Source organism: Pongo pygmaeus, chromosome 9 (assembly GCF_028885625.2).
Source record: "Pongo pygmaeus isolate AG05252 chromosome 9, NHGRI_mPonPyg2-v2.0_pri, whole genome shotgun sequence".
Taxonomy (NCBI): Eukaryota; Metazoa; Chordata; class Mammalia; order Primates; family Hominidae; genus Pongo; species Pongo pygmaeus.
The window spans coordinates 32,848,308-32,874,209 of NC_072382.2; the positions used below are offsets into that span (position 1 = coordinate 32,848,308).

Here is a 25,902-nt window from a genome sequence, read left to right on the forward strand (position 1 = left end):
AAGTAGGCAAAGGATTAATAAAATTAAAGGACTACTTCCCTTTTATCATGAAGTAACGTTTTCCATTTCATGACAGCTCAAATCAATTACTGAGACTGTGCTCGGCCAGTATCCCTTCACCCCTGTCCTATTCCTTTTTTTTTTTTTTTTTTAATAAATCATAGAATCATAGCTCATAGAACTGAAAAGAACTTCAGTACAGCCACCTGGAACTAGTTCTCTGAATATGAGCAGGCAAAATTAATATTCTGACTTTCCAAGCAAGACATTAAAACCCAGAGAAGCTGTGTCACTTCATAAGTGCTCCTGTTATCATATCATACTGTTCTTTGATGGACTGACCATGTGATCTTATTCCGAAAGACCTCCCAACAAGCCAAGTGCCGCAGAAAGATTTCCTTAGCAAAAATCAACTCTGAACGCGGGTCTATTTCTACCACAGAAATCCCAACTGTCTCATCAGTGAAAAGGTTTGAACTCTTACTACTGAACCACAAGTAAAGCCACCTTCAAGATTAAAACAATGAAGGTCACCATGTACAGATCACCCAAAAAGCTAATATATTAAGTAGTACAATAACATTGCAATACCTTTCTGATTTTAACTGAATCCTTTAGGTTTAGAAAAGAATAATCTTAGGTCAGAATAATCCAGACTGATGAATCCATGTAGATCTTAGGCTACCTTAGGGCCCTAGGATAAAAGACCCACAAGCAATCCAATCTTTCCAGGACTTGTATAGCTGGTAATATTATGCCAACTTTACAGTGAAAAGAACTGGAGCTCAAAGAACTTTTAATACTATGCCCAAGGCCACAATTATCTAGGAGAGTAAAAATTTGAGTTCAGGCTGGCATAACTCCAAGGCTACCAACTAGAATGGCTGTCCCAGATACAACCATTTAGTCTTACTCTAAGTAACACTACATTGGCCCTTTTGGCAATTACAAGCCAATGGGTCGACTGTTTCATAAAATTTTTCCTTGTCATATATTATAGATCCAAGTTATGAATATAAAAAGAGGTGGTAGTTTTCCTGTTTGATATACCTACATTAAATTGTTCAAATAAAGAAGAAAACAGGATAGAAGAAAACAGGATAGAAGAAAACAGGGCTTTTGGATGTCATTAAGAGAGAGATTATCCAGTACTGGTCACGAGCCCACTTCTTTCTGCTTATCTTAGCAGCAGTATTTGGAAACAGAGGTTCTCAGGCTTGTTTTTAACTAGCCCTCGGGAGTTCTCTGGGAATATCACTAACATGCCAGGGTTCACTGGTAATATTGCTCATTGTAACAAATGCCATGCTTATACCAAAAGAGGGCCCTTTATAATATTTCAGTTGATTAAAACATTCTCAAAACCCTCCCCAGATGTAACTGATTTGATCTGGCTATATGAATACAAATTTTTAAAAACAGTATAATTTTGTTTTCTGACATTGGTAATTGATTTTACTTATATGCCTTGTTCATAATACAACCTCAATAAATGCTAAGTAAATAGATGGATGACTTAAAAAGTTAAAAGAAATGATATTGGAAAGATGCTACTGGATGTTGGAAGTGATGTTGAGATTGGGATATGCTCCAAGCTGTCTTAGCCCTCTTCTGGGCCCTAAAAGGTATGTATGCTCAGGATAATGACTCAGGGCTAGGAAAGGCAAAACATCGTAGCACTTTATTATTTTCTAGAGCTTGACTCCAAACTCCAACAAGAACTCTAGAAAAGCCAGGCTAGGGCCAGGCACAGTGGCTCACACCTGTAATCCCAACACTTTGGAAGGCCAAAGTGGAGGACGCACTTGAGGCCAGGAGTTTGAGACCAGCCTGGGCAACAGAGCAAGACCCCATCTCTATAAAAAAATTTAAAAATCAGCCAAGCATGGTGGTGCACGCCTGTAGCCTCAGCTACTCTGAGGCAGGGGGATCCCTTGAGTCCAGGAGTTCACTGCAACCCAGGAGTTACTGTGAGTTATGATCATACCACTGCACTCCAGCCTCAGTGACAGAGCGAGAGCCTATCTTAAACTAGGTGGAAATTATTTCCTTCTGCCTAGCCTACAGGTCTATACTATCTTCTTTGAGCCCAAACCAAAAGCTTAGATAGTCCCTCTTCATGGAGAAAGCTGTACTCAACATGAAGCTGCTAGCCCAGAAACATTAAACCAGAAGCAGCACAAAAGCAGCACATTTTCTAAATATTTATGACAAGGGACACAGGATCCAGAAAAAAGAAGCTTCAACTGTTGATCGCAGCCATGTGCCTTACCTCTGGCCACATGTAAAAGGGAGACTAAAGAGGAACCACACACAGTTCTAATAGGACAGTGTGAAGTTATATCCTCAGGTGGGAGCCAACAAAATATTCACAGTACTGATCAACGAGATCAATACTTCCCATCTTTGGGGATGAAGGTGAGGGAAAGTGGGAGAAGCCTTAATATTTGCTCAATCCTTCAGGAAAAATAAGGAGGTGTGTGGTAGGAGCCTTGTACCCTCTGCCCCAAAGGTAACACGTACCTTATAATGGAATTTGCAATAAACCGCCTCTCCATTTGCATTAACCAGCTTGAAAGTATGTGAGCCATATCCATTCATGTGGCGATGTCCATCTGGAATCCCCCGATCACTGAACAAGAAAGAAACCTAAGGAACAGAAATATAAAGCCTAAAATGTTTTCATTTAAATCAAAACATCCTTGATTTTTAAGATATTCCTTAGTTTCCAGAAAGTCCCTTAATGACATAAAACATACTAGCCAATTTCCCATGGGAAGGGTTACCATTATTATTTCACCTGTAGAAAATAACAAACAGAAAAAGTTTAAACCAAAATGTTATGCAAATCACTACACTATGACTCAAAATTCTATGAAGGAAAGCTAAAACAACCTGAAAACTGGCCTAATTTGTTATTCAAAATTTATTTTCATAGCAAATTTGTTTGGTACTACTTTCCCCTCACTTCCCTAATACAGAGCTTTACCTTATACTACAGACTTTCATCCTTACTATTGCTAAATATCAACTGACAATGTTGCTAGCTATCTATCATCATCATTATCATCATTTAAGGCCGATGAATGGGGGATGATTAGTAAAGCCAGTTATTACAAAACTCTTCATGATCAAGAAATCTGAGGAAGCTGATTCCAATAAAATAGCCAAAACTGAAGAGACACTTTATGACGAGGCATAATTAAACACTGCATCCCAGGTGATATAATACAATGGAAAAAAAGGTTTCACACCTGATGCAGAGACTCAGGACGTAGGCTCCAGAAGTCCCAGACCATGTCCGGATCCTTCAGATGCGTCTGAGGATTTCTCTTTTGGCTGTGGATAAAAGATGGAAACTAAATAGAAAAAAGAGAGAAAAAAATCCAAAAACTAAGTTTACAGGAATTATGGTGTCTTGCATTATACATGCCTATTACTAGGTTTATGGATTATAATTCTAAATACAATCCTAGAATTTTAAACTGCCAAACCATAATATGAAATTTACTCAGCACAGACAACTAGCATCTAAGATACCCTAAAGTATTTCAAATATACTCAAAACTATAGTCTTTTCCTTTTTTTTTTTTTTTTTTTTTTAAGATAGGGTCTCACTCTGTCACCCAGGCTGGATTACAATGGCATGATCACAGCTCACTGCAGCCTTGACCTCCTGGGCTCAAGCAAATCTCCCACCTCAGCCCCCCAAGTAGCTGGGACTATAGGCATGAGCCACCACACTTGGCTAATTTTTGTATTTTTTTGTAGAGATATGATTTTGCCATGTTGCCCAGGCTGGTCTCGAACTCATGGACTCCAGTGATCTGCCTGCCTTGGCCTCCTAAAGTGCTGGGATTTATAGTATTTCTTCATGGAAAAAATATACCCACCCTCCCACATGCGCGCACACACACACACACCCTCCTGCTGACTCAGAGCATGTAGAGACACCCTCTGCTTGTTTCCAAAGTAAAGTCCCTCTTTTTGCTAATCTTCGATGCTCTGCAAGGAAAATTAACTCACTTCCCATTAAGTCAATCTGTCTTAAAATCACAAATCTAAGACCAATGGTAACTGTTGTTACTTGACCTTATTAAATACAGAAAAATGTGTTGAAAAAAATAATCCAGACAACCCATATTCTTTTCTTTCTGCCTTTCCCATGGCTTCTCCTCAAATGCCAACCTATTTGAAATCAATTTAAGTCAACAAACATTTGTTGAGTGCAAAATACTCTATTACCTACCAATAGGGGATCCCTGATGAAGAAAATGGGGGTGTTATTTCCAACGAGATCCCAGTTACCATCTTCTGTGTAAAATTTCACTGCAAACCCACGAGGGTCCCGAACTGTGTCAGCTGAACCCGATTCTCCAGCTACAATATTCAAACAGAAACAGGAAGCATAAGCCACAGCACTTTGCATCCAAGAAGCCTGGAGACATAAAGAAGCACCTGGATCCATCCTTTCTAATCCACTTCCAAGAACTAAATTAGGTATTTAAGTGCCCGGGTTATTATTTCTCACCACCAGCTAATTCAGTCCACAAATCAAACAAAATAATTAATTGAGAGCAATAAGAGAACATATGTAATAACAGCTGACAATATCATTCATTTACCATAATAAGATAACTTTGTTCAAACAGGTAATTGAACTTTTAATTAAAATAAGGGAATAAAATAATTATGAGGCTTAAAGTAGTGACAAACAGAATAAGTGAGTTGTCAAAATGATGAGGTTAACATTAAGAAAATGAGTTAAAATATTGGTTCTTAGTTCTTAATTTATTTTTACATTCCACAGTACTTTTAAAATGCAGAGACTGACACAGAAACGGAACTAGTGAAGCACTAGGTATGTTGAAATACAGTATGATAGATCTAATACTATCTCTGTAACGTGAGAAACATCACTTAGCCTCTCAAAAATGAAAAGAATCCCACTCTGCAAAGTAGATCTACAAATCAGAGATTATATCTGTAAAGCACCTAACGACGGTTGGCACAGAGTTAATTCTCAATAAAGGTCAGCTGTAGGCATAGTTATTAAATAAGATTTCCACTCTATTCTTCTGTTAGAGGCAACCACTTTTAGGAAAGCTCTTTCCAAATGTCACAGAATTGCAGAGGTGGCCTCTGTGTAAGTGTGATTTCCTAACACCTCAACAAACAGAAATATAAGTAACTTCCTATGTGTCTCCAAATATGTCTTCTACTGTAAAACCTTGCCATAATTTGGAGAAGTGCTTGTTTCCTATTTTCTAATAACTTTTTCTTTAAGTTATAAACATCCCCAAAATGTGAAGTTGACTTAAGCCATACCAATCACGCCAATAGACCAACTTACCAACAGTGGAGAACCGAACTGCGATGGGAGTCTTCTTTCCAATATGCTCAAATACCTTTGCCTTGGAGTATTTGGTAATGTCATGTGTGACCTCAAAGTAGCCAAAGGCCCCTAACAAGAAAGACACAGAAATCCTTACCATGAGACCATTACTCAGACATTCAGGTCCTCAACAGGCACCTGGGTGACCAGAGAAAATGATGGTTAGCACCAGCCTTCTGGGAGCTTCCAGTATGATGGGGGAAGGGGAAATGCCCAAACACAAAATAAAGAGGGTGAAATGCAAAGCCCTATTCTATCACTCAGTGCTAAGTTGAATGCCTCATAGCTGGAGCCAAGAGAATGAGGTGAGTGAGGCTAGAAGTCGTCAAGGTTGGCCCAAGGACACAGGGCCTCAGAGGGGCCTGAAGTACTGGTAGGACCTATGAGAGAAAGAGAAGAACAGAGAGAAGAGGAGATGAAAACACAAGAGAAAGAGAGAATCTTTTCAACACTTAGCAACGATGATACAAAGCAAGCAATAAACTAAACAAGTCAAGATGGAAAAATACACACAAACCACTGGAGAAGATGGGAAGAAACCTTACCCAAGAAGAAGAGATGAAGAAATGCAGAAGTCCTAACTGGAAGTCCAAGTCAGCAAGCTAAGAGAAAAACTTTCTTTCTGTGGAGCATTTTTTCCAACTGAGTTTTTCACTTTCTTTCAAATACCACCCCCATCTTTTGTGTCTGATATAACAGCAATAAAGAAAGTTTTACAGAAATTGTTGGAAAAAAAGGAAAGGAAAAATCATCACAAACCCACCACCCTAACACAACTACCCCAAATTTTGCAGCTCATTCCAGTAATTACCCAATAAGTACACCATTTAAACTTAGTTGCAATTGCAGTGCATGTGTCTATGTCTGTATTTCTGTACAGCAGGCCCTCAAATAACATCATTTTGTTCAACATTGTTTCATTATAACGTTGATGAGAAAAAAATCTATTCCTAGCTGAGGCCACTATCTGTGTGGAGTCTGCATGTTCTCTCCATGTCTAGATAGGTTTTCTCCTGGTACTCCAGCTTCCCCCGACATCCCAAAGATGTGCGCATTAGGTGAACTGGCATGTCTGAATGGTCCCAGTGTGAGTCCACCCTGCAATGGACAGCATCCTGTCCAGGGCTGGCTCTTGCCTTGTACCCCAACCTGCCAGGGCAGGCTCTGGCCTCCCACCACCTTGAACTGGAATAAGCTAGTAAATAACTATCTTATTTTACTAACCTTTCTTAAAGGTATGTATGGCTCAGATTTATTTCATTGTTTAATATAAGATGTATTTTGAGTCTCTATTTAGAAGTTTGGTGAAGTTTTATCAATCAGAAATATGCCATTGGAATTTAACTCTTGCTTATGTCAATTAGCCTATCATAAAATTGGTTTCATTACATGTCGTTTAGCTTAAAGTCAAAGTTTCCAAGAACCTATTGACGTTAAGTGAGGACTTACTGTATTTTTATTCCTTCAATGATGGGAGAAATGGAAGATTGCTATTTTTAGAAGAAACTATTTTATATATAATGTTTAACCTGAGGAAATAACCATCATTTATTTACTAATTTCCCTACTGCTGGATGTTTTTCCTTTCTCCCACAAATGGAGATTTGGCACTTGTGTTAAAGGTCTTCCAATCCTTTGGGAAATAATACTTGACCCAGGTGCTGTGAAACAATCTTTTTACAGCAAATAAACACAGCACTTACCTGCTCCTTTAGCATGCACGACTCTCTCCGGAATTCTCTCTCGGTCAAAATGAGCCATTTCATCAGTGAAAACCACATCCTGAACAAGAAGGGGCCCACGGGGCCCTACTGTAATAACATTAAGTTTGTCTCCTACTGGGTTACCAGCTCCAGTGGTCAGGACATCAGCTTTCTACAGGAACACAGAAAGAAAGTGCAGGAGAGTTAGCACAATCAAACCTTTCATTTACACTGTCACGGGTACATAGCTTTGCAATGTTTATACCATCTGCCCTCTTTTTTAATTTCCTGTGTCCAAAGTACTAAAATCTGACAAGATGGGCCATTGCCTGAAACTTTTAGTCATGCCCCAGAAACCCTTGACAAATCTCAACACCAATCTGCTAAGAAACTTGCTCTTAAGAGCAGAAAGATGATTTTGGAGCCTGAAAATGTGCTCAGCACCTGCTCCAGAGAAAGCCACTGGGTTCTGCAAAGCTCCCAGTCAGAGAGGTGCCCAAAAGCGTCCTACAAGCTTAACAGTGAAATGTCCAACCCAACAATGAGAAGATGGTCTCCAGGGAAGCTGTGCTGGTCAATACTTTACTCAGAACTTACAAACGCTTTACTACTGCCACAATGTTGAAGTGTGCTACCCTGTTTAGTGCATCTCAAGCAATGTACACCAGCTATTTGCAACATCTCTTTTCAATTAAAAAAAAAAAAGTCAATGGCTTTCACTGTCACTAAAAGTAAACTGTTACTGGTAAGGTGGATTATAGTATTAGTGTTTTAAAGATAGCAAATGTCTCTGAAATTGGATAGGTTATTTTACTGTAATAAATAATTAATTTTAATCCACCTGATTCTCCAATTTCAGTTACATCAGAAGACACTCAGCTGTCCCTCCTCTAGGGTGAGAGCGGCATTCTTCTAGCCCCACATGATCCTGGAAGTTCTTAGCTTCATCTAGTTCCATGGTCAGAGAACACTTTTGACCACAGACAACTGCCTCTGCAGTGTCTTCCCCTGGTCACTGGAAATCAGGAGAGACATGTAGGTGATGCAAAGCTATGCCACCTCCATCTGGGAGAGGAACTCAACGGTGTCCATGACAAAACTCAACAGACCAACTTCACACACAGAGAAAAGCACTAGTTTTAGTACTTCCACACACCTAGAGTGGAGTCTGTAGTTTTACTCCCCATGCATGTCTGTCCTGTACGTTAAAATAAATTCCTGCCTCTTCTCTAGAAGGCAATATGGTGGGGAGTAGGCACTTACAAAACCACAAAAGACCTGTGAGCTGTCTGAAAAAAGACACTGAATAAAGGAGACCGTCCAATTTGCAAACTAATAAACAAAACCCTCTCACACACTAGTAAATGCCCTTGCCACTAGAGTTATATCTTCATCCAAGTGGGAAGAGGCCAACATGGCAGCAGGGAGAAACTATGAGTGCCAGCATTAGAGCCTGGGTCCAACTTCCAGTTCTACCAATTACCAGCTACGTAGCTGCTGGCAAGTTACTTATTTATGAGTCTCCATTTTCATCTGCAAAATAGAATGATAAGTACCTCCTAAGGTTAACACATGAATTAAAAGAGCTAAATGCAAAATGCAAGCCACACATTCAGCACATATATGCTGTCACTTCACTGGCTGTGAGAACATGACCTCGTAGCAGAAGGAGCAAAGCATTTGAAGTTTTTTCTAGTAATCATGACAGATGCATACTCCTCCATCCACTCTCTCACTCTACCATCTCTGTCCCTAAACCCATCTAGCAAAGCCCCTTCTAAACTGTCACAGTTTAAGGGTCCAATCAACACCACCCAGTCACACCACTCTTTTGAAGATACATATGTTGCTAATACGTATGACCCTCTGTGACATGCTAATACGTGTGACCCTCTGTAGGTTTATTTTTAATTTAAAGTAGAAAATGAACCAGAAAAAAAATTTCTGCTTTCTAAAGTAGAAAATTAACCAGAAAAAGAGCAACTTCACCTTTAGTTTAAACCTAAAGCTTTGGTTTTCAACCTTGGCAATGCACTGAAATCACCTGGGGAGCTTTTTAAAGCCTCCTGATGCCTGGGCCATCCCCCCTAGAGATGTCTGATAGAAGTGCCCTGGGTGAGGCCTGGGCTATTTTTAAATGATTCCTGTTCAAGCTAGGATTGAAAACCACTGACCTAGAACTATTGGGTGATAATGAAGTTAAAATAATTAGAGAGCCAGAGCAAACCAAATCTGTCCACTTTTTAAATGCTCTTTTCAACATATAAACAAGGTATTTAAGGAAGCCTTTAAAAAATAAAGGGACATCCAGGCTGGGCGCGGTGGCTCACACCTGTAATCCCAACACTTTGGGAGGCTGAGGCGGGTGGATCACCTGAGACCGGGAGTTCAAGACCAGCCTGACCAACATGGAGAGACCCTGTCTCTACTAAAAATACAAAATTAGTACCAGGTGCGGTGGAGGGGTGCCTGTAGTCCCAGCTACTTGGGAGGCTGAGGCAGGAGAATTGCTTGAACCCAGCAGGCGGAGGTTGCAGTGAGCCGAGATCGTGCCATTGCACTTCAGCCTAGGCAACAGCAGTGAAACTCCGTCTCAAAAAAAAAAAAAAAGGGGGACATCCCATAAAAGACACAAGAATGAGAAAAGATACCAAGAAGCTTAGTAAAAGGAACACTAAACAGACAAGAGTGTTATTTACATGCCAGCATCCTCAACGTGGGGAGGGAGCTGCCCCCAAGGGAGAGATGAGAGCATATCACATGTTCCCTTCTGGTTACCGGGTCAGGGTGATATGGTCAAGAATAAATACCACACCCAAAGGCAGCAGGTGCAGAGTTGGATACATGAATAAAGTACTAAAGCTTGAGGTGGTCTTTCCTGATGACACTGACTATTAAGAGTGGGAATGCTGGAATTATGGCAGTCTTCCCTCCTGCCCAATGAAGGAATCCCCTCCTTAACATCAATCCTGTTAAGAAATGAAACCTGAGTTTTTAAGTTACAAATGGAGGCTTCAGAATCTCTTCCATTTCCCCACTCTAATAGTTAGATCAATTGTCCTCATTTATATAACAGCTTTCCTCACACAAGCGCATGTATATACAATTTACCTTCAAAGCCAGTGGGACAGGAAAGCTTCAACAGTCAGCAACAGAAAAGGGAAGCCAGGGAGCAAAAACTAGAAAGGAAAAGATCCCCCAACTTCAGGGGATGTTTAGCGCAACACTGGATAAGAGGAACTGATCTAAACTGAAAGATAGAGTATTTATTAATATTAGAAGGTGAGGAGCAGGATACGGTGTATTTAAGATGAAAATAATTAATGCAATGAACATTTACTGGATGAAATGAGAGGGTGGGGCTAGAAAATGGACCACACAAGTTATCTCACTTAAGCCTCTCAATAATCCAGAGATCGATGTTATTAATCTCATTTAATGGGCGACACTACAAACTCAGAAAACTTAAGTAACTTTGCAGAGATGTCAGTGTTGTGGCACAGGTTTCTTTGTGACATGTAACGAGTAACGACAGGCAAAGAGATTTCCTCCAACTTGCAATTATTGTTTTTAACTCAATGAATAACTTTAGAGCCAGAATATTTTTAAAGATAGAAAAAGCTTCTCTATGGCTGGACAATTTTAAGACCTCTCTCTGGAAAAGTAGCATTGGTTCTTGTTAACATGTTTATATCTTCCTGGCTGCTAGCTCCCATGACATCCATACGTGCCTCTCCTGAACTGCTCTCTCTATCCTACCCCACACCACCCATGAAGCAGGGCCAAGGGCATCTTCTTGTGCCCCATATAACAAAATATTGTAATTGCCTGTTTACGTCATTGTTTTTGTTTTTGTTTTTGTTTTTGAGATGGAGTCTTGCTCTGCTGCCCAGGCTGGAGTGCAGTGGCACGGTCTCAGCTCGCTGTAACCTCCGCCTCCCTGGTTCAAGCGATTCTCCCGTCTCAGCCTCCCAAGTAGTTGGGATTACAGGCGACCACCACCACAACCAGCTAATTTTTGTATTTTTAGTAGAGACGGGGTTCCATCATGTTAGCCAGGCTGATCTCGAACTCCTGACCTCAAAAGATCCTCCCACCTTGGTCTCCCAAAGTGCTGGGATTACAGGCGTGAGCGACTGCGCCCAGCCTGTCACTGTTTTTCCTCTCTAGACTGTGTACTCCTTTTACATCTGTATCCCTGATCCCTAATACACTGCTCAATATACTAACAAACATACAACAAATGTGTGTGGATTCAGCATGCAAATAAACTAAACCATGGACCAATATGATATGGCCAAAAGCCTTTCTAACGAGCAGGAGGAAGCAGCAACAGCCTATCCCTCTCCCTGCATCTCCCCTCCAAAAAATGAGAGAAATATTTTAATTTATAAATTCTGATCAAACACTTTTAGACAAACTTGTTATGAAAACTGCCGCAGAAATTAGCTTGGCTAAAAACTGGCACAATTATTAGAGGTAGGGACTTAAAGTAAAATTCTATTTTGACTTTGCTGCCTTTATAGGCTTCTTTTGGCCAGAACTAATACATAAATGAAGAAATTTTCCTGGGAGGAGTAAGGTTGGCTTCATCTGGTGAAATATTTTATCAACATATTACACTTTCCACTTAGTAGTTCCCTTTACTCACAGAAGTTTCAAGAACCTAAACATGTTCTTCCACTTTTAATTAAAAGATTGGTTAATGCAAATTGCCCCTGTCAGTCCCAGAGGAGTCATAATGACGTCTTCTCATTCTGTGATAAAGAATGTGCCTAGCGTTTTCTAGCAAATAACTGCCTAACATTCTCCATTTATTCAACAAAGATTCAAGTGCCTACAACCTGTACACCCACGTACAGGAAACCAAAGACTGTCCTGACCCTCAAATTTCTTAGTCTATGGGAAAATAATAAGGGTGGTCTAGATATTGGCTGCTGTGGAAGCTAAAGCAATTCCATCTTAGATACTGATCCACCATGCTGACTTCTGATTAACTCCAGTTTTAAGATTTCCAGTATCTATTATTCCTTGTGAAAGAGCCCCTATTTACTATAAATCCTGCCCTGAGGTCAAACAACCTTGATATTATCATACTTCAGTCATGCCATACCTCCCTTCTGAATTGCCCTTCTCTATGGTATTAAGCCCTGGGTCTGACGGGTAATGGTGTGGGATCCACCATCTTGTCTCGCCAACACGCAAGACACGGACATGGTTTCTGGACGTAAGTCCCTATTAAACATTTCTTTCTGAGAAACTTGATTTGTCAACCTCTTTCTTTGGCCTCTCAGCTTCCTCAGACTTTGGGGGTAGGTTTGCATAGACCTACCCACCATGGAAAAGCTAAGAAAAAGAAATGAAACCTTAAAAATTTCTATCCCATCTCCCATAGTCTCTCCCACTGCACATAATGACTTAGTGATCCCATGCCTAGGTATATTTCAGGAGAAATGAAAGCACATGTGGACCAAAGGTTAAGTCACTCAGTCACCCCTTCTCCATCCCAAATGTTGCCAGTGTAACATCAATGCAGTTATTACCAGGGTTACCCTAAAAAAATATAGACCCTCACAGGCTATAATGGATAGGCAACTCACTTACAGAAATGGATAGTCTAAGACTTAACCTCTCTCCCAGGTAATACGAGAACCGTATAAAAAGGTAAGGTTTGAAATGTTCAAATTCTCCCATTTTAAAGGGATCAGAAGCTACTTATTAACATTTCCCATTTACCCCCAAGAAAAGAGCACTGGCAGCAAGCTGCACTTAAAAAAAAAAAAAAGAAAAGAAAAAGAGGAAATGGGTTAAAGGTAAGTATCTCAAAAGAAGAGCCCATGGCATTCTAAGCAGCGAGCAATAAAGTTCCCATTTAAGTTCCCTTCAAAGTGGCTGGGAATACCTGCAGAACCATCTCCCTCCTGCCAAGAGAGAAAAAGAAATAAGAATTTTTAAGTGGATCAAGGTCATACTCATGAACACATCTGACTCAATGCTCACTTATTAAAGTTGACAAAACTCCCAATTAACCTGTCAGCAAACCAAATCTGGCCACAGAAGATATGCCCAATAAATTGCTTTCACATTGGTTGACTGTGTTTCCAAAACAGGACACTCTGATTCTTGAGAGAGGAGGCAACAGAGTGTTCTCCTACAGTAGTCCCAAACCGTAAAGCTCTCCTAGATCAGTAAAGCATCAAAACTAATTGGGAAGTGGAAGAGAGCATATTAGCACAAAGCTGCCCACTTAGATAAAAGCATTTACCAAGCAAGGGGAGATTTTTTTTTTAAATACCATCTGTTACTGTCATAATTTTCTAACAGAATATCTTAATGTCAGAAAGTAAAAATGACATATTCTTTAAAAAGAAATTATGTTGCATGTCCATTGCCACATCACAAGAAAATGGCTGGACAGATTTTCACCAAATATGAAATGTATGCTTTGGATAATATAGTAGAGTCAGCTTCCTAGACAGGGGGGTAGACTACCCCAGGTGTGGCCTGTAACAGAGTTCTAGCCAACAGAATGTAAGTGGCAATGACCCTGGGCCCTAAACCTCCCCACACTCATATACCCTTCTCCATGCTTTTGAGCCTTCTGTGCTGGACAGTGACGCCCATAAAAGCCATGTGTTGACCAAGGGGGAGCTTCCTTCAGCCTGGTGCCCTCAATAACTGTGGGAAGCAGAGCACCCACCCACCTCCTTCAATCTCAAACCACTTTGGGCCATTCATGTAGGAAAGGAATACATTTCTTTTTTTTTTCTTTTTGAGATGGAGTTTCACTCTTGTTGCCCAGGCTGGAGTGCAACAGCACAATCTCGGCTTACTGCAACCTCCACCTCCAGGGTTCAAGCGATTATCCTGCCTCAGCCTCCCGAGCAGCTGGGATTACAGGCATGTGCCACCACGCCCAGCTAATTTTGTATTTTTAGTAGAGTCGGGGTTTCTCCATATTGGTCAGGCTAGTTTTGAACTCCCGACCTCAGGTGATCTGCCCACCTCAGCCTCCCAAAGTGCTGGATTATAGGAGCGAGTCACCGCGCCCAGCCATAAATTTCTAATATGTTTATACCATGATACATATTGAGATTTATAACACTTAGCCTACACGATTCCACATGATTTAACTTAAAATATGGGCTATGAATCAATAATTTAAAAGCAATTCAATTTTTAAAAGGACAGAAAATTTGAACATATACTTCAAAGGAATACATACCAATGGTCAATAAGCATGTAAAAAGATGCTTTGCATCATTAGTCATCAGAGCAAAGCAAATTAAAACCATAATGAGATACCACTGCACACCCAACAGCTAAAAGTAAAAGACTGACAACACCAAAAGTTGGTAGGATGTGGAGCAATTGGAACTCCCATACACTGCTGATGAAATATAAAATGGTACAACCACTTTGGAAAAAGGCTCAGCAGTTTCTCATAACACATTCACTTACCTTATGATCCAATAAATCTACTCCTAGGTATTTCCTAAGAGAAATAAAAGCATCTGTGCACAAAAAGACTTATGTAAGAATTTTTATAGCAGCTTTATTTGTTTTTCATTTTTAAGACAGGGTCTCCCTCTGTCACCCAGGCTAGAGTGCAGTCGTGTAATCATGGCTCGCTGCAGCCTCCACACCCCAAGCTCAAGCAATCCTCCCAACTCAACTTCCCGAGTAGCTGGGACAACAGGCATGTGTCACCATGTCTGGCTACTTCTTTTATTTGTTGTAGAGATGGGGTTTCACCATGTTGCTCAGGCTGGTCTCAAACTCCTGAGCTCAAACAATCCTCCCACCTCAGCCTCCAAAAGTGGTAGGGTTATAGGCATGAGCCTTCATGCCCAGCCACAGCAGCTTTACTTACAATAGAAAAAAAAATTAAATAGCCCAGGTATCCAGCAACAGGATAGCCAAATGGTGGTATATTCATATAATGGAATCTTACTCAGTAATGAAAAGAACAAACTGCTAATACATGAAACAACTTGAATGAATTAAAGGATGGACAGACAGATGGAGTAACATAATAAAAGACACAAGGCAAAATGTTCCTTGTAGAATCTAGATGGCAGATATATAGATATACACTGAAAAATTTTTTCAACTTTTCTGAATATTTGAAATTTTTCATTTAAAAAAAGTATTTGAAAATTATATAGGCTATAAGGCACATGCATAATTCCTTTTGGAGGGCCCTGGGGGGAGGCAGAAGTGCCTCAAAGAAGTAAGCGGTTTTTACTCAGAGCAGCTAAAACTGAGGAACAATAAGACATCAATGTGACTGCCAATCAGGACGATGTACACAGTGCCCTGAGATGTCATGGACAAAGGGGATGGCCATATTTCAATTAAGAGCCTCCCAACTATAGATGTGCTTTTTGAGTCAGCCATTTCTCACATGGGCAACTATGTAAGGTAAATCAACAGCAGGGACTTCAACAGTTCATGATTCTCCCAAACAAGGAAGAAGGCAGCTAGTCTCAGAATAAAGGGGAGTCCTTTAAAAATGAAAATATTGGCCATGCGCGGTGGCTCACACCTGTAATCTCAGTACTTTAGGAGGCCAAGGCGGGCGGATCACCTGAGGTCAGGAGTTCCAGTCCAGCCTGGCCAACATGGTGAAACCCCATCTCTACTAAAAATACAAAAATTAGCTGGGTGTGGTGGTGGGCACCTGTAATCCCAGCTACTCGGGAGGCTGAAGCAGGAGAATTGCTTGAATCCAGGAGGCGGAGTTCGCAGTGAGTGGAGATCGTACCACTGCACTCCAGCCTGGGAAACAGAGCGAGACTCCGTCTCAAAAAAAAAAAAAAAAAAAAGAAAAGAAAAGATTTTGTTTTGTAAAAATCTCACTACTTTGTCTACACTTTTCTCAATTCACCAAGTATTCATGAAAACTTCAGTGTGAACCAGGATTTGCACCCACTGGGTAAGGAAAGAGTCCCAATTGGGTCCAAGAAGCTGAATTCTAACCTTGTCTCTGCCACTAAGTAGTGGCACATCCTTTACTAAGACTCTACGTCTCTCTGGTTCACTTTAAGAGCTCATGAACCATCCTAATGGTATATAACAAAGAACAGGGCCAAGAGGGGAGATTTTCCAGGCCCTTGGAGGAGAATGGCAGCCTTTTCCCAAACAGGGAACCATTAAAGCAATCCATGAGCCCTTAGCATTAATACCCCAGTTCACGAACCTGAGTTTTGAGCAAGAGCACTAGGCAGAATGGGGAAAACAGGGCTGCAATCCTCTCTCTACCATTAATCAGCAGCCAGGGAACAGGGCAAGACCTTTAGACTCCCTGGGCCAATCTGCCAACAGAAGACTCAGACCAGATGCGGTCTCATCTAATCCAACCTCCTCATATATGCCCTCTTGAGACTCTGCACCCGTGGGCACAGGCCAGGAATGTCTCCCCCACCACCAAGTTAAAATCCTACTCATTTAAAAAAATTCCTGTTCAAATGTCACCTGCTTTGTCTGGCCCACCTGGTCACTCCCTCTACATTCTACAGATAACCTATATTAGAGCCCTCACCACGCTGGAGTGTAATCATCTGTTTATGTGTCTTGTCTCCCAGACTAGACTCTCAGCTTCTCAAGGGTGTTGTTCTTGTCTCACTGGAATTTGTACACCTTGCCTCGGAACAGTGCCTAGCACCTACAGGCGCTCAAAGAATAGAATAAACGCATTAACCAATCCCTAATGTCACCCCCCAACTCTAAAATGCTGGGCTCGATATTCTGAAGTGCAAATGAGACAATGGATGTAAAAATTCTTTTATTTAGTCGTTTAATAATGTGCATAGTACGTACCAGTCACTGTGACTGGTGCTGGAGACATCAAGATTGTAAAACACAATCCCTGCCCTGCTGGAACCCACAACTATGAAAGCGTGTAAACAGTATTTCAAGAAGGGCAGCGTTAGAGCCTGGTTCCACTTCTCCCCTCATTGACTTCCTTGCAGCTGCAGCTCTCTGCCTCTTTCCCCATGAGCCCTCATTCTGTCCTCAAGTTGCGACCTCTGTCCCAGTTGGCAAAAGTGTAAAATTCTGAAGCAACCACCCGAGCCTGTTGCGGACAACAAAGCCTGCAGTCCCGCGCCCCACTACCCGGAACCCCCTCCCCTGCTCCCGCGCATGTAAGAGTCTGTCTGCAACGAAGGGGATACCCCCTGCCCAGTTAGCCGCGGTACAGTCCCTCTGAGCGCCGCCCCGGGGGAAGCCGGGCCGTCACTTGCCGACGCCCCCGCTTTCTAAACGGACCCTCGGGCCCGCTCGGGGAGCACAGGGTGTACCTGCGCGGCCCGCTGCTCCTTCCAGTGCTTCATCTGGTCGCTGGCGGGATCCCGGCTGTCAGCCATGGCGTGCGGTTGGCTGTGCGGAACACTGCAGGAGGCCTCGGCTCGTGGGTCTCCACCCTTAGCAGGCAAATGTGCCTGTAGCCCCGCGGCCGTGGCGACTTCAGGCTCAGCCAATCAGCACCACCCCCTCGTCCCGCCCCCTCGGGAGGACTGCCTTGTGATTGGCTGCTCGGCGCTAGGCAGGCCAAGATTGGAAGCCCAGTGGGCGCGGAGCAGGGCTCTCCGAAGGAGGCCTGAGGACCCGGAGATACCCAGGAGGGTGCGGAAAGGAGGGATCCCGCGCTGGTCCAGCAATTGGAGAGCCTCGCCCCGCCGGTCCCAGGTGCCCGGGATAGCCGAACCCAGGGCGGGGCTCCCGGTTATCAGCGTCCTTCAGGCCGCCCTGGGACGCGGCCGTTGGTGGCCTGCCAGTTTTGCAGACGGAATACTTAGACCCTGCTGGGTGGGGCTTTGCGCTCTATAACTATGCTTTCTCAGCTCTTAAAAATTGAGCAATCCTGGGTTAAATTACTCTGTACAAAATTAAATTTTGCCATACGCTAATGTAAGTATTATTTGCAACCAAAGGATGGATGGATGCTTTTCTTTTTCTCTCTTAGCTCTTCTTATTTGTGGATTATCACTTACTAAACTAGTATACTAATTATTTAATATAAAAACACTCTGAAACGTTTTTCTCCGTACAGATGTGTGTTGATTTCCTCCTTTACCAGAGAAAAACAACTTAACTTAGATGGGAAAAATGTATTCAACTCCGGTACACTGCCAAATTGGCTTCTTTAAACACTGGAGAAATCTGCTTCCCCAAATTTTACTCGCAGGTGACCAGGAATTTTGAAAAGCTTTGTGTCTTTAAAAAGCTATGTTGAAGAATAAAATACTTAGTAATATTTAGTACAATATTTAGTAAGTTACTGACTAGTTTGTCATTGTAATCAAAGAGTTTAAATGATTTCTACACCTCCTCAGGTGCTAGGATTTATCTTTAAGCACCTTAATATATATACATAGTATATACCATCATCTTCAAATTAAAAGTTATCAGCTTTTGATTTTTTCCAGTACAACTACATATAATGGGTGGATATATAATAGTGGAAAGTTCACATGTTCTTGATCTTACAAAAGTTTGATAAGAATCTTGGGCATAAAAGTGGAACTTTAGCAGTTCATTGGAAAAGAAAGCCACAAATTAATCTTTAGCACCCTATACTTTTCCTATATTAAAAACAATTGTAAAGATGCTGTTGGCTGTGTAATTTGGTGTCTTTTTCTACCTGCCCGATCCATACTGTCAAGACTGTAAACTCCATGTGAGTCGGAATCCTCCCATCCATAATTTATTGAGCACTTACTATATACCAGGGACTATTCTAAGCTTTTTGTATATTTGCTTAGTTAACCCTCCCAACAACCCTATGAGTTAGATACTAATGTTATCTTCATTTTACAGGTTAGGAAACAGAGGTATAGGGAGGTTAAATAACTTGCCCAAAGTTACACAGTTGTTAAGGGATAGAGTCAGGATTCTAACTTCAGCTGTTCATCTCCAAAGTCCACAGTTTGTTGAATAAATAAATGTTGAAATAATGGAGCAAATCATCTTCTTAACTAACCAACACAAATATCAACAAAATAAATAAAAGACCTGCAGTCATATGTTAACCTTTGTTCATTATATAAACACTGTCCAGCATGTGTTTTTTTTTCCTTTGTTTTTGTTACTGTGGATTTGGATTCCTAAAGAATCATTTCTAGAGAAAGAAATGGAGAAACAAGACTGGTTTCTGATCTTGTCATATCTTGTATTTTAAAATAAAGGGCAGGCTTACAAGTAATGACAATAAATTTATAATGTTACATAGGAGGCTGGGTGCGGGGGCTCACGCCTGTAATCCCAGCACTTTGGGAGGCCGAGGCAGGCGGATCACTTGTGGCCAGAAGTTCGAGACCAGCCTGGCCAACATGGTGAAACCCCACCTCTACTAAAAATACAAAAATTAGCTGGGCGTGGTAGCACACACCTGTAGTCTCAGCTACTCAGGTGGCTGAGGCGAGAGAATCGCTTGAACCCAAGAGGCGGAGGTTGCAGTGAGCCAAGATCGTGCCACTGCACTCCAGCCTGGGTGACAGAGTGAGGCTCCATCTCAAAAAAATTAAAAATTAAAAAAAGTCACATATTAGATGGAAGTTCTATCGACTATAATTACAGCTTAAATGAAAACACTTCTAAAAATCAGCCCTAGTTAAAAAATACTTGAAACCAAACCAATACAATTACCTAAAGGTAATTGCAAGTGATTGGTTAGGTAAACAAATTGGGTTCTAGGTTTTAATATTTTAGTCATATGAATTCATGGGTATTTTTATTGATATAAATAAAAATTTCATTTAAAAAATGCTGTTCTCTGAAGTCAATTTTCAGAACTCAATGAAAATAAAATATACTGGCACAAGACATACTGTTATTAATCCTGGTATCACGAAATTTGAAACCAAGCTTGCAAAGTAGACCATGTAACAAATGTTCAAGAAAAACGTTTGAGTACTCAGCTAGGAATCTTTATAGACAAATTTTATTTCATCAGTATTGCAAGAAAAGAATGGCGAGAATGAACATTATGTTTTGTTGGATGACAGGCATACAAAACAGCACAAGGGGTAATTACTCTGTTCTGATTCCACCCATCCTTAGAGAGGCCGAGAATGTTCTACATATTTCAGTTTCATTCTCTTCACAGTGGCCTTGTGAGGTAAATTCAGAGTTAGGCAAAAAGGAAGAGAAAAGAACACAACAAGAAAAAAAGAGAGTTACAATTCAGTATTGGCTGCTGGCTTTAAGGGAAGAGAGTAAACATCACCACAGCTCCATGACTCCTATTCACTGTGGAACAGGCTTGAGCAAGCAAGAGAAGAAGGTGGGATTTGCTTTAAAAAGTAGCGGTGGTGTTATATGCAGTAGCAGCACATACCTTCTGCTCTGCCTATTTGGCTGTACCATATCTTTCCCGCTTTAATATGAATAATTGCCTACTTGGGAGGAGGCAACCCAGATATCCCCTGGTGTCTGGTGATGGCCATAGCATGAGCTATCCTGAGGAGAAGAACATGGATGTGCCTTTTTCCGCCTGGGCCTCACGTGCCATGCTACTGATCTGATGTTTGCAATAAAAGGAAACATAGGCCAGGCCTGGTGGCTTACGCCTGTAATCCCAGCACTTTGGGAGGCCAAGGTGGGTGGATCACTTGAGGTCAGGAGTTCAAGACCAGCCTGGTCAACATGGCAAAACCCTGTCTCTGCTAAAAATACAAAAATTAGCTGGGCGTGGTGGCGCTTGCCTGTAGTCCCAGCTACACGTGAGGCTGAGGCAGGAGAATCACTTGAACCTGGGAGGCAGAGGTTGCAGTGAGCCGGGGTCATGCCACTGCACTCCAGCCCCAGTGACAGACCATGACTCCGTCTCAAAAACAAAACAAAACAAAAAAACAGAGGAAACGTAGAAATAATAATTGGGAATTTGTTTTTACCTTCACTTTTTTTTTTTTTTTTTTTGAGACGGAGTCTCGCTCTGTCACCCAGGCTAGAGTGCAGTGGCGCGATCTCGGCTCACTGCAAGCTCTGCCTCCCGGGTTCATGCCATTCTCCTGCCTCAGCCTCCCGAGTAGCTGGGACTACAGGCGCCCGCCACCACACCCGGCTAATTTTTTTGTACTTTTAGTAGAGACGGGGTTTCACCGTGTTAGCCAGGATGGTCTCGTTCTCCTGACCTCGTGATCCACCCGCCTCAGCCTCCCAAAGTACTGGGATTACAGGCGTGAGCCACCTCGCCCGGCCCTTAACTTATTTTTTATATTTACTAATGGAGGCTTGGAAAATGCAGGATAAAATATCAGACAAACAATCATTCAAAGATTATGATAAACAGGTAACATTTTTACCAATATTTTCTCTCTTATATGTATGTAAAGCAGTGTGTGTGTGAGTGTGTGTGTGTGTGTGTGTGAGAGAGAGCGAGAGAAGAAAGTTTTACAATGGATCCTACAGAATACATAATCTTATATCCTGCTTTTTCCACCTAACATTATCAGATAAAACTTTTTGCAAGTCATTAAATCTTCTTCCAAAATGTGATATTTTTCTCCTATGGCTACACAATTTGCAATCAAAGGACTATTCCTTTATTTACATACTCCTTTACTGAGAACATTTAAATTGTTTTCTTCTATAACAGTACAGTGACATCCTTCCTCTACATTTGTATTTATTTCCTTAGGACCTATTTTCAGAGGTCATTTTTGGTTCAAGTCATTTGAACATTTTAAGGTTCTTGTGACATATTGTTGATTGTTTTCTGCAATGCTCGAGCTAGTTTACACTCTCACTGGCACTGAGAGTGTGGCTTGGAAGTGCAATTTTCAAGATAGGGGAATATCTGGATTCTGGATGTTCATCAATTGCATATTTCATCACATTCTTCTGAGAGAGAAGGCCTCTCGTGTTATGTTCATCCATAACCACTACCCCATGGGAGTCATCCAATATACTGAATGTCTGCTGTGTCCTGGGCCCCCTGCCTATTGGGCTCTGGGAGTACAGCAGCAAAGGACGTGGACATAGACAAATAATCAGGCAACAACACGGGGAAAAAGTGCTGAGAGAAGGGAAGGCCAGCTGTTGTTAGGATTACCTAAGAAGGTCGCCTAACCTGAACCTGCTAAGTCATGAAGGCTTTGAGTAAAGCTGAAAAACTGAATAGGTGTTAGGTGTGGTGTCAGGAGTAAGCATTATATGATCCACCCTGCTACCGCAGAAATCCAAACAGATTGTTAACCACTTTTCCCTAAAAGTCTGACTTCATTCATGGTGATATGGAGACGACTTGAGCAGGACTCAGTAGCAAGCAAATATTTACAACAGTTGTTGAGCCTTTTTCAAGTTTGTGCAGGTCCACTGGCCTCTGAACTTGACTTTGACTAGCTTAAGCTCCTGCGGCTCACCCACATTCCCTCCTTGCCTCTGGGCTCCTGCAAGGCCTGGGTCAACCAGTCATGTTTAACTACTGGGATTGACATGCTTGGATTGAAGTTATTTTCCAGTGCTGCTGTCTTAGAGGTAGTTTGCTTGCCTCCCTTGTTTATGCTTTAAATGTTGCACCTGGGCTTGACCTTGGGTTTAAGTCTGTTTGCAGAAACCAGACATGGGTTCTTGTACTCTGACAATCAAAATAAAAAGTCAAACCTCATAGACAATCAACACATTCATTATGGACTGAGAGCACACACAGTTATGCATCTATGGAGAAATGAATAAAGTATACGTGTTTGGGTGGAACCATTGGTCATAGCTAGGAATGGTCAACTAGGGGGAATGGAACAGGCGTCTCTCTTCTATTCTTTCCCATAAACCCAGATCATTACCTTGTAGGGCTCAAGAGACAAAATAGCATGGTACATGGTTAACAGCCCCAGCACTAGCATCAGAGCACTTGGGGTCAAATCCCACCATGGCCATTTACAAACTGTGTGAACTTGGGTAAGTCACTTAATTTTTCTAAGCTACCATATTGCTTTTGTAAAATGGAGATAGTAACACCTTCTATATTAGGTATCATCCATGTTGCTATAACAAAAAGAGCCTCCCAAAAAACCAACAAAATAGCATAGACAAGATCAAAGCTTATTTCTCTCAATAAAGCATTTCAGACCTAAATGGTACAGGGCTGGTTAGGCAACTCTGCTATCCTCAATACACAGCTTCCATCTCTGAGTCCAATGTAGCTGCTCACTTGATCATAACTGCATGCCAGCCAGTGGGAAGGGGGACAAAGGAGCAAAGGGAGCCCATGTCCTTTCCTTTTTAGGGCACAATTTGGAAATAGCACACTTTATTTCTACTCACATTCCATTGGCCAGAATTTAGTCATGTGGCTATGCCTAGCTATACAGGAAACCAGGAAATGTAGTCACTGGCTGGGTGACCATGAGCTTGACAAAACTCAGGCATTCTATTATAAAAGAAAGGGGAAGTGAATATGGGTGGCTGATCAGCAGCACCGGCCTCACTGACCTCCAAGGGTTGTTGGAGGATTAGGGAAGATCATATGAACCATATGAGTTAGTTATCTGTATTCTCTGATTATTAGTATTTCTATTTATTCTGGAGTGCCATGTAGCTCTTGCATGAGTTGCAACACTGTTCAGAAAATACAGCAAACTTTGTTGTAGGATATCCTATTATACTCATCCTTGTGGGATGTGCTGTAGTTAAGAGACTGCCTCTGGACACTGAAGTTTGGCTCCGAGGTCACGTTATGATGAACAAAGGCCAACCACTGCGCTAAACCAAACCTTCCTATCCCACAAAACCATCCATTCAAAACATGTTTTGTTTAATTAACAAACACTTAATATTGCTCCTACTATGTCTAGGCTCTACACTAAGGGATTTTCCAATATTAACCCATCTAATCCTTATAACAATCCTACAAGGGGGAATGAACTCTTACTACCTTCACTTTACATCTGAGGGCACTAAGGTACAGAAGGGTTAAGTAACCTCCCGAAGTTACCCAGATAGTTTGCAATGGGGCCAGGATTGGAACTAGACAGTGTGGCTCTGGAGATCACATCTCCACTCCTACATTGTTCTGCCTGTGACAAAGTGGGCAGGAATACAGGAAGATCTGGAGTGAGCGTTCTACATTCTTAGAATTCAACTCCAGCATTGTACTACCCTCTGCCCACCTGAAGATGCGGTGTTATGGGAAGCACCCTGACTAAAGCAATTGTGAAATCCATGTTTTGTACCCACATAGTTGAGAAGAACCACAAGAAAATGACATTCTTCTCAGTCTTTAAAAGACAAAAAATGGGAAGTTGTTATGGATTTGTAATATAAGAGCATGACAGGCCTAGAGAGCCACATGGGATTGAGGAACAGCCAAAGGCAGGAACAAGAGTGCTGGAGAAGAGGCAGCTTGCAGAGCAGCAAGGATGAAGAAGGAGGAGGAAGATCTCTAGCTGCCTCTCCTTCCTGACAGCAAAGGGCAGGCAGAGACTTAGCTAAACAAGTCCATTCAAAGAATCATTTTCCACCAAGCAAGAGGACCTGTTGCCCTGTATCATCTTATATGCAGCTCCTATTCCAGGATATGTAGACATAAACAGATTCAGTTCTGAGACACTGTGACATGAAGCAAAATTCTCCTTCTTGTGTCAAATGTCGAAAGCAATTGCTCCAGGCAGCCTGAAAATGAAGATCTATTTACTTCTTTTTTTTTTACTGAGAAAATAAAGAGAAACGTTATCTTATTTCCTTGTTTGTCCTCTATATAAATTCTGAAACAAATAAATCATGTCTAGTGCCTACCTTACTCATCAGTGGGAACTGAACTTGCATTGATTCCAGAAAGACCAAACAAAGGACAGTCTCAATCTGCAGTGACATGATCCCATTTGTGACATTTAATGCAGTTCATATTTCTAACCTGAATATCAAAGGGCTAATTTTTTTTGTTTATGTAATCTTTGGTATATTTTTCTCATGGAGCTTCTTTCTGCCATTTAAATTTGTCTTCATTCTCTCCTGTTTTCTTTTTTCTCTGTTTCCTTTTTTAGCTCCTGGTGGGGCCTCACAAATGAAATTAAGGCCATTCTTTACACATTCATCTCCCATAAGCAATCTGTTTTCATATGATTCTTGTTCTTTAAGATACTGCTGCCTTCATTCTTCTTGTTTCTTCTTATCATATACTTTCTGTTCTGCCATTCATACTTTTTTGTTGTTGTTGAGATAAAAGTCTCACTCTCTCACCCAAGCTGGAGTGCAGTGGCGCCATTTCCGCTCACTGCAACCTCCATTTCTCGGGTTCAAGTGATTCTCCTGTCTAGCCTCCCCAGTAGCTGGGACCGCAGACACACAGCTAATTTTTTTATTTTTATAAGAGAGGAGGTTTCGTCATGTTGGCCAGGCTGGTCTCGAACTCCTGGCCTCAAGTGATCTGCCCGCCTCAGACTCCCAAAGTGCTGGGATTACAGGCATGAGCCACCGCACCTGGCCCATTCATACTTTTTTGATACTGGATTTGGAGGCAAGATGAACATCCTTCTTGCACATGACATTGTCAGAGGATTTCCCCATCCTTGAGCCAGAGCTGGGGAAAGCAGTGGCTAGCTCTGTAAGCAACATAAACGAACTACTTAGCAAGCACTAGCTTAATTCTCTGAAACTTCGTACTGGGATTTCATTTTTCCCAATCCCATCCCACCCAATATTCTAAATGTCAATGAATAACAATCACCGTTGCCTTTCTCTTGTCTGGCTGGCCCCTGAGGTGTGAAACAACTTACTCGATGGGCAAATTATAGATGATACAATATTCGAATTTGTATCATCTTTCTCTTAATGCCCTTTTAAACTCTGCATCCTCAAAAG

The 25,902-nt window shown here is 41.6% G+C and overlaps 1 protein-coding gene and 1 pseudogene across 1 annotated transcript in view; both read right to left on the reverse strand.

Moving 5' to 3' along the window:
* Positions 1 to 17,905, reverse strand: part of CAT (catalase) — a 33,940-nt gene extending 16,035 nt beyond the window's left edge. Inside the window, exons 1-6 of the mRNA XM_054440009.2 lie at positions 17,403 to 17,905; positions 7,099 to 7,270; positions 5,354 to 5,464; positions 4,250 to 4,380; positions 3,255 to 3,359; positions 2,524 to 2,649 (exon numbers count right to left, since the gene is read on the reverse strand). Coding sequence (XP_054295984.2) covers positions 2,524 to 2,649; positions 3,255 to 3,359; positions 4,250 to 4,380; positions 5,354 to 5,464; positions 7,099 to 7,270; positions 17,403 to 17,468 — 711 coding nt within the window. The 5' untranslated portion in view covers positions 17,469 to 17,905. The remainder of the gene's footprint in view (positions 1 to 2,523; positions 2,650 to 3,254; positions 3,360 to 4,249; positions 4,381 to 5,353; positions 5,465 to 7,098; positions 7,271 to 17,402) is intronic.
* Positions 17,906 to 24,838: 6,933 nt separating this feature from the next.
* Positions 24,839 to 25,608, reverse strand: LOC129008610 (corepressor interacting with RBPJ 1-like; annotated as a pseudogene).
* Positions 25,609 to 25,902: the final 294 nt, after the last annotated feature.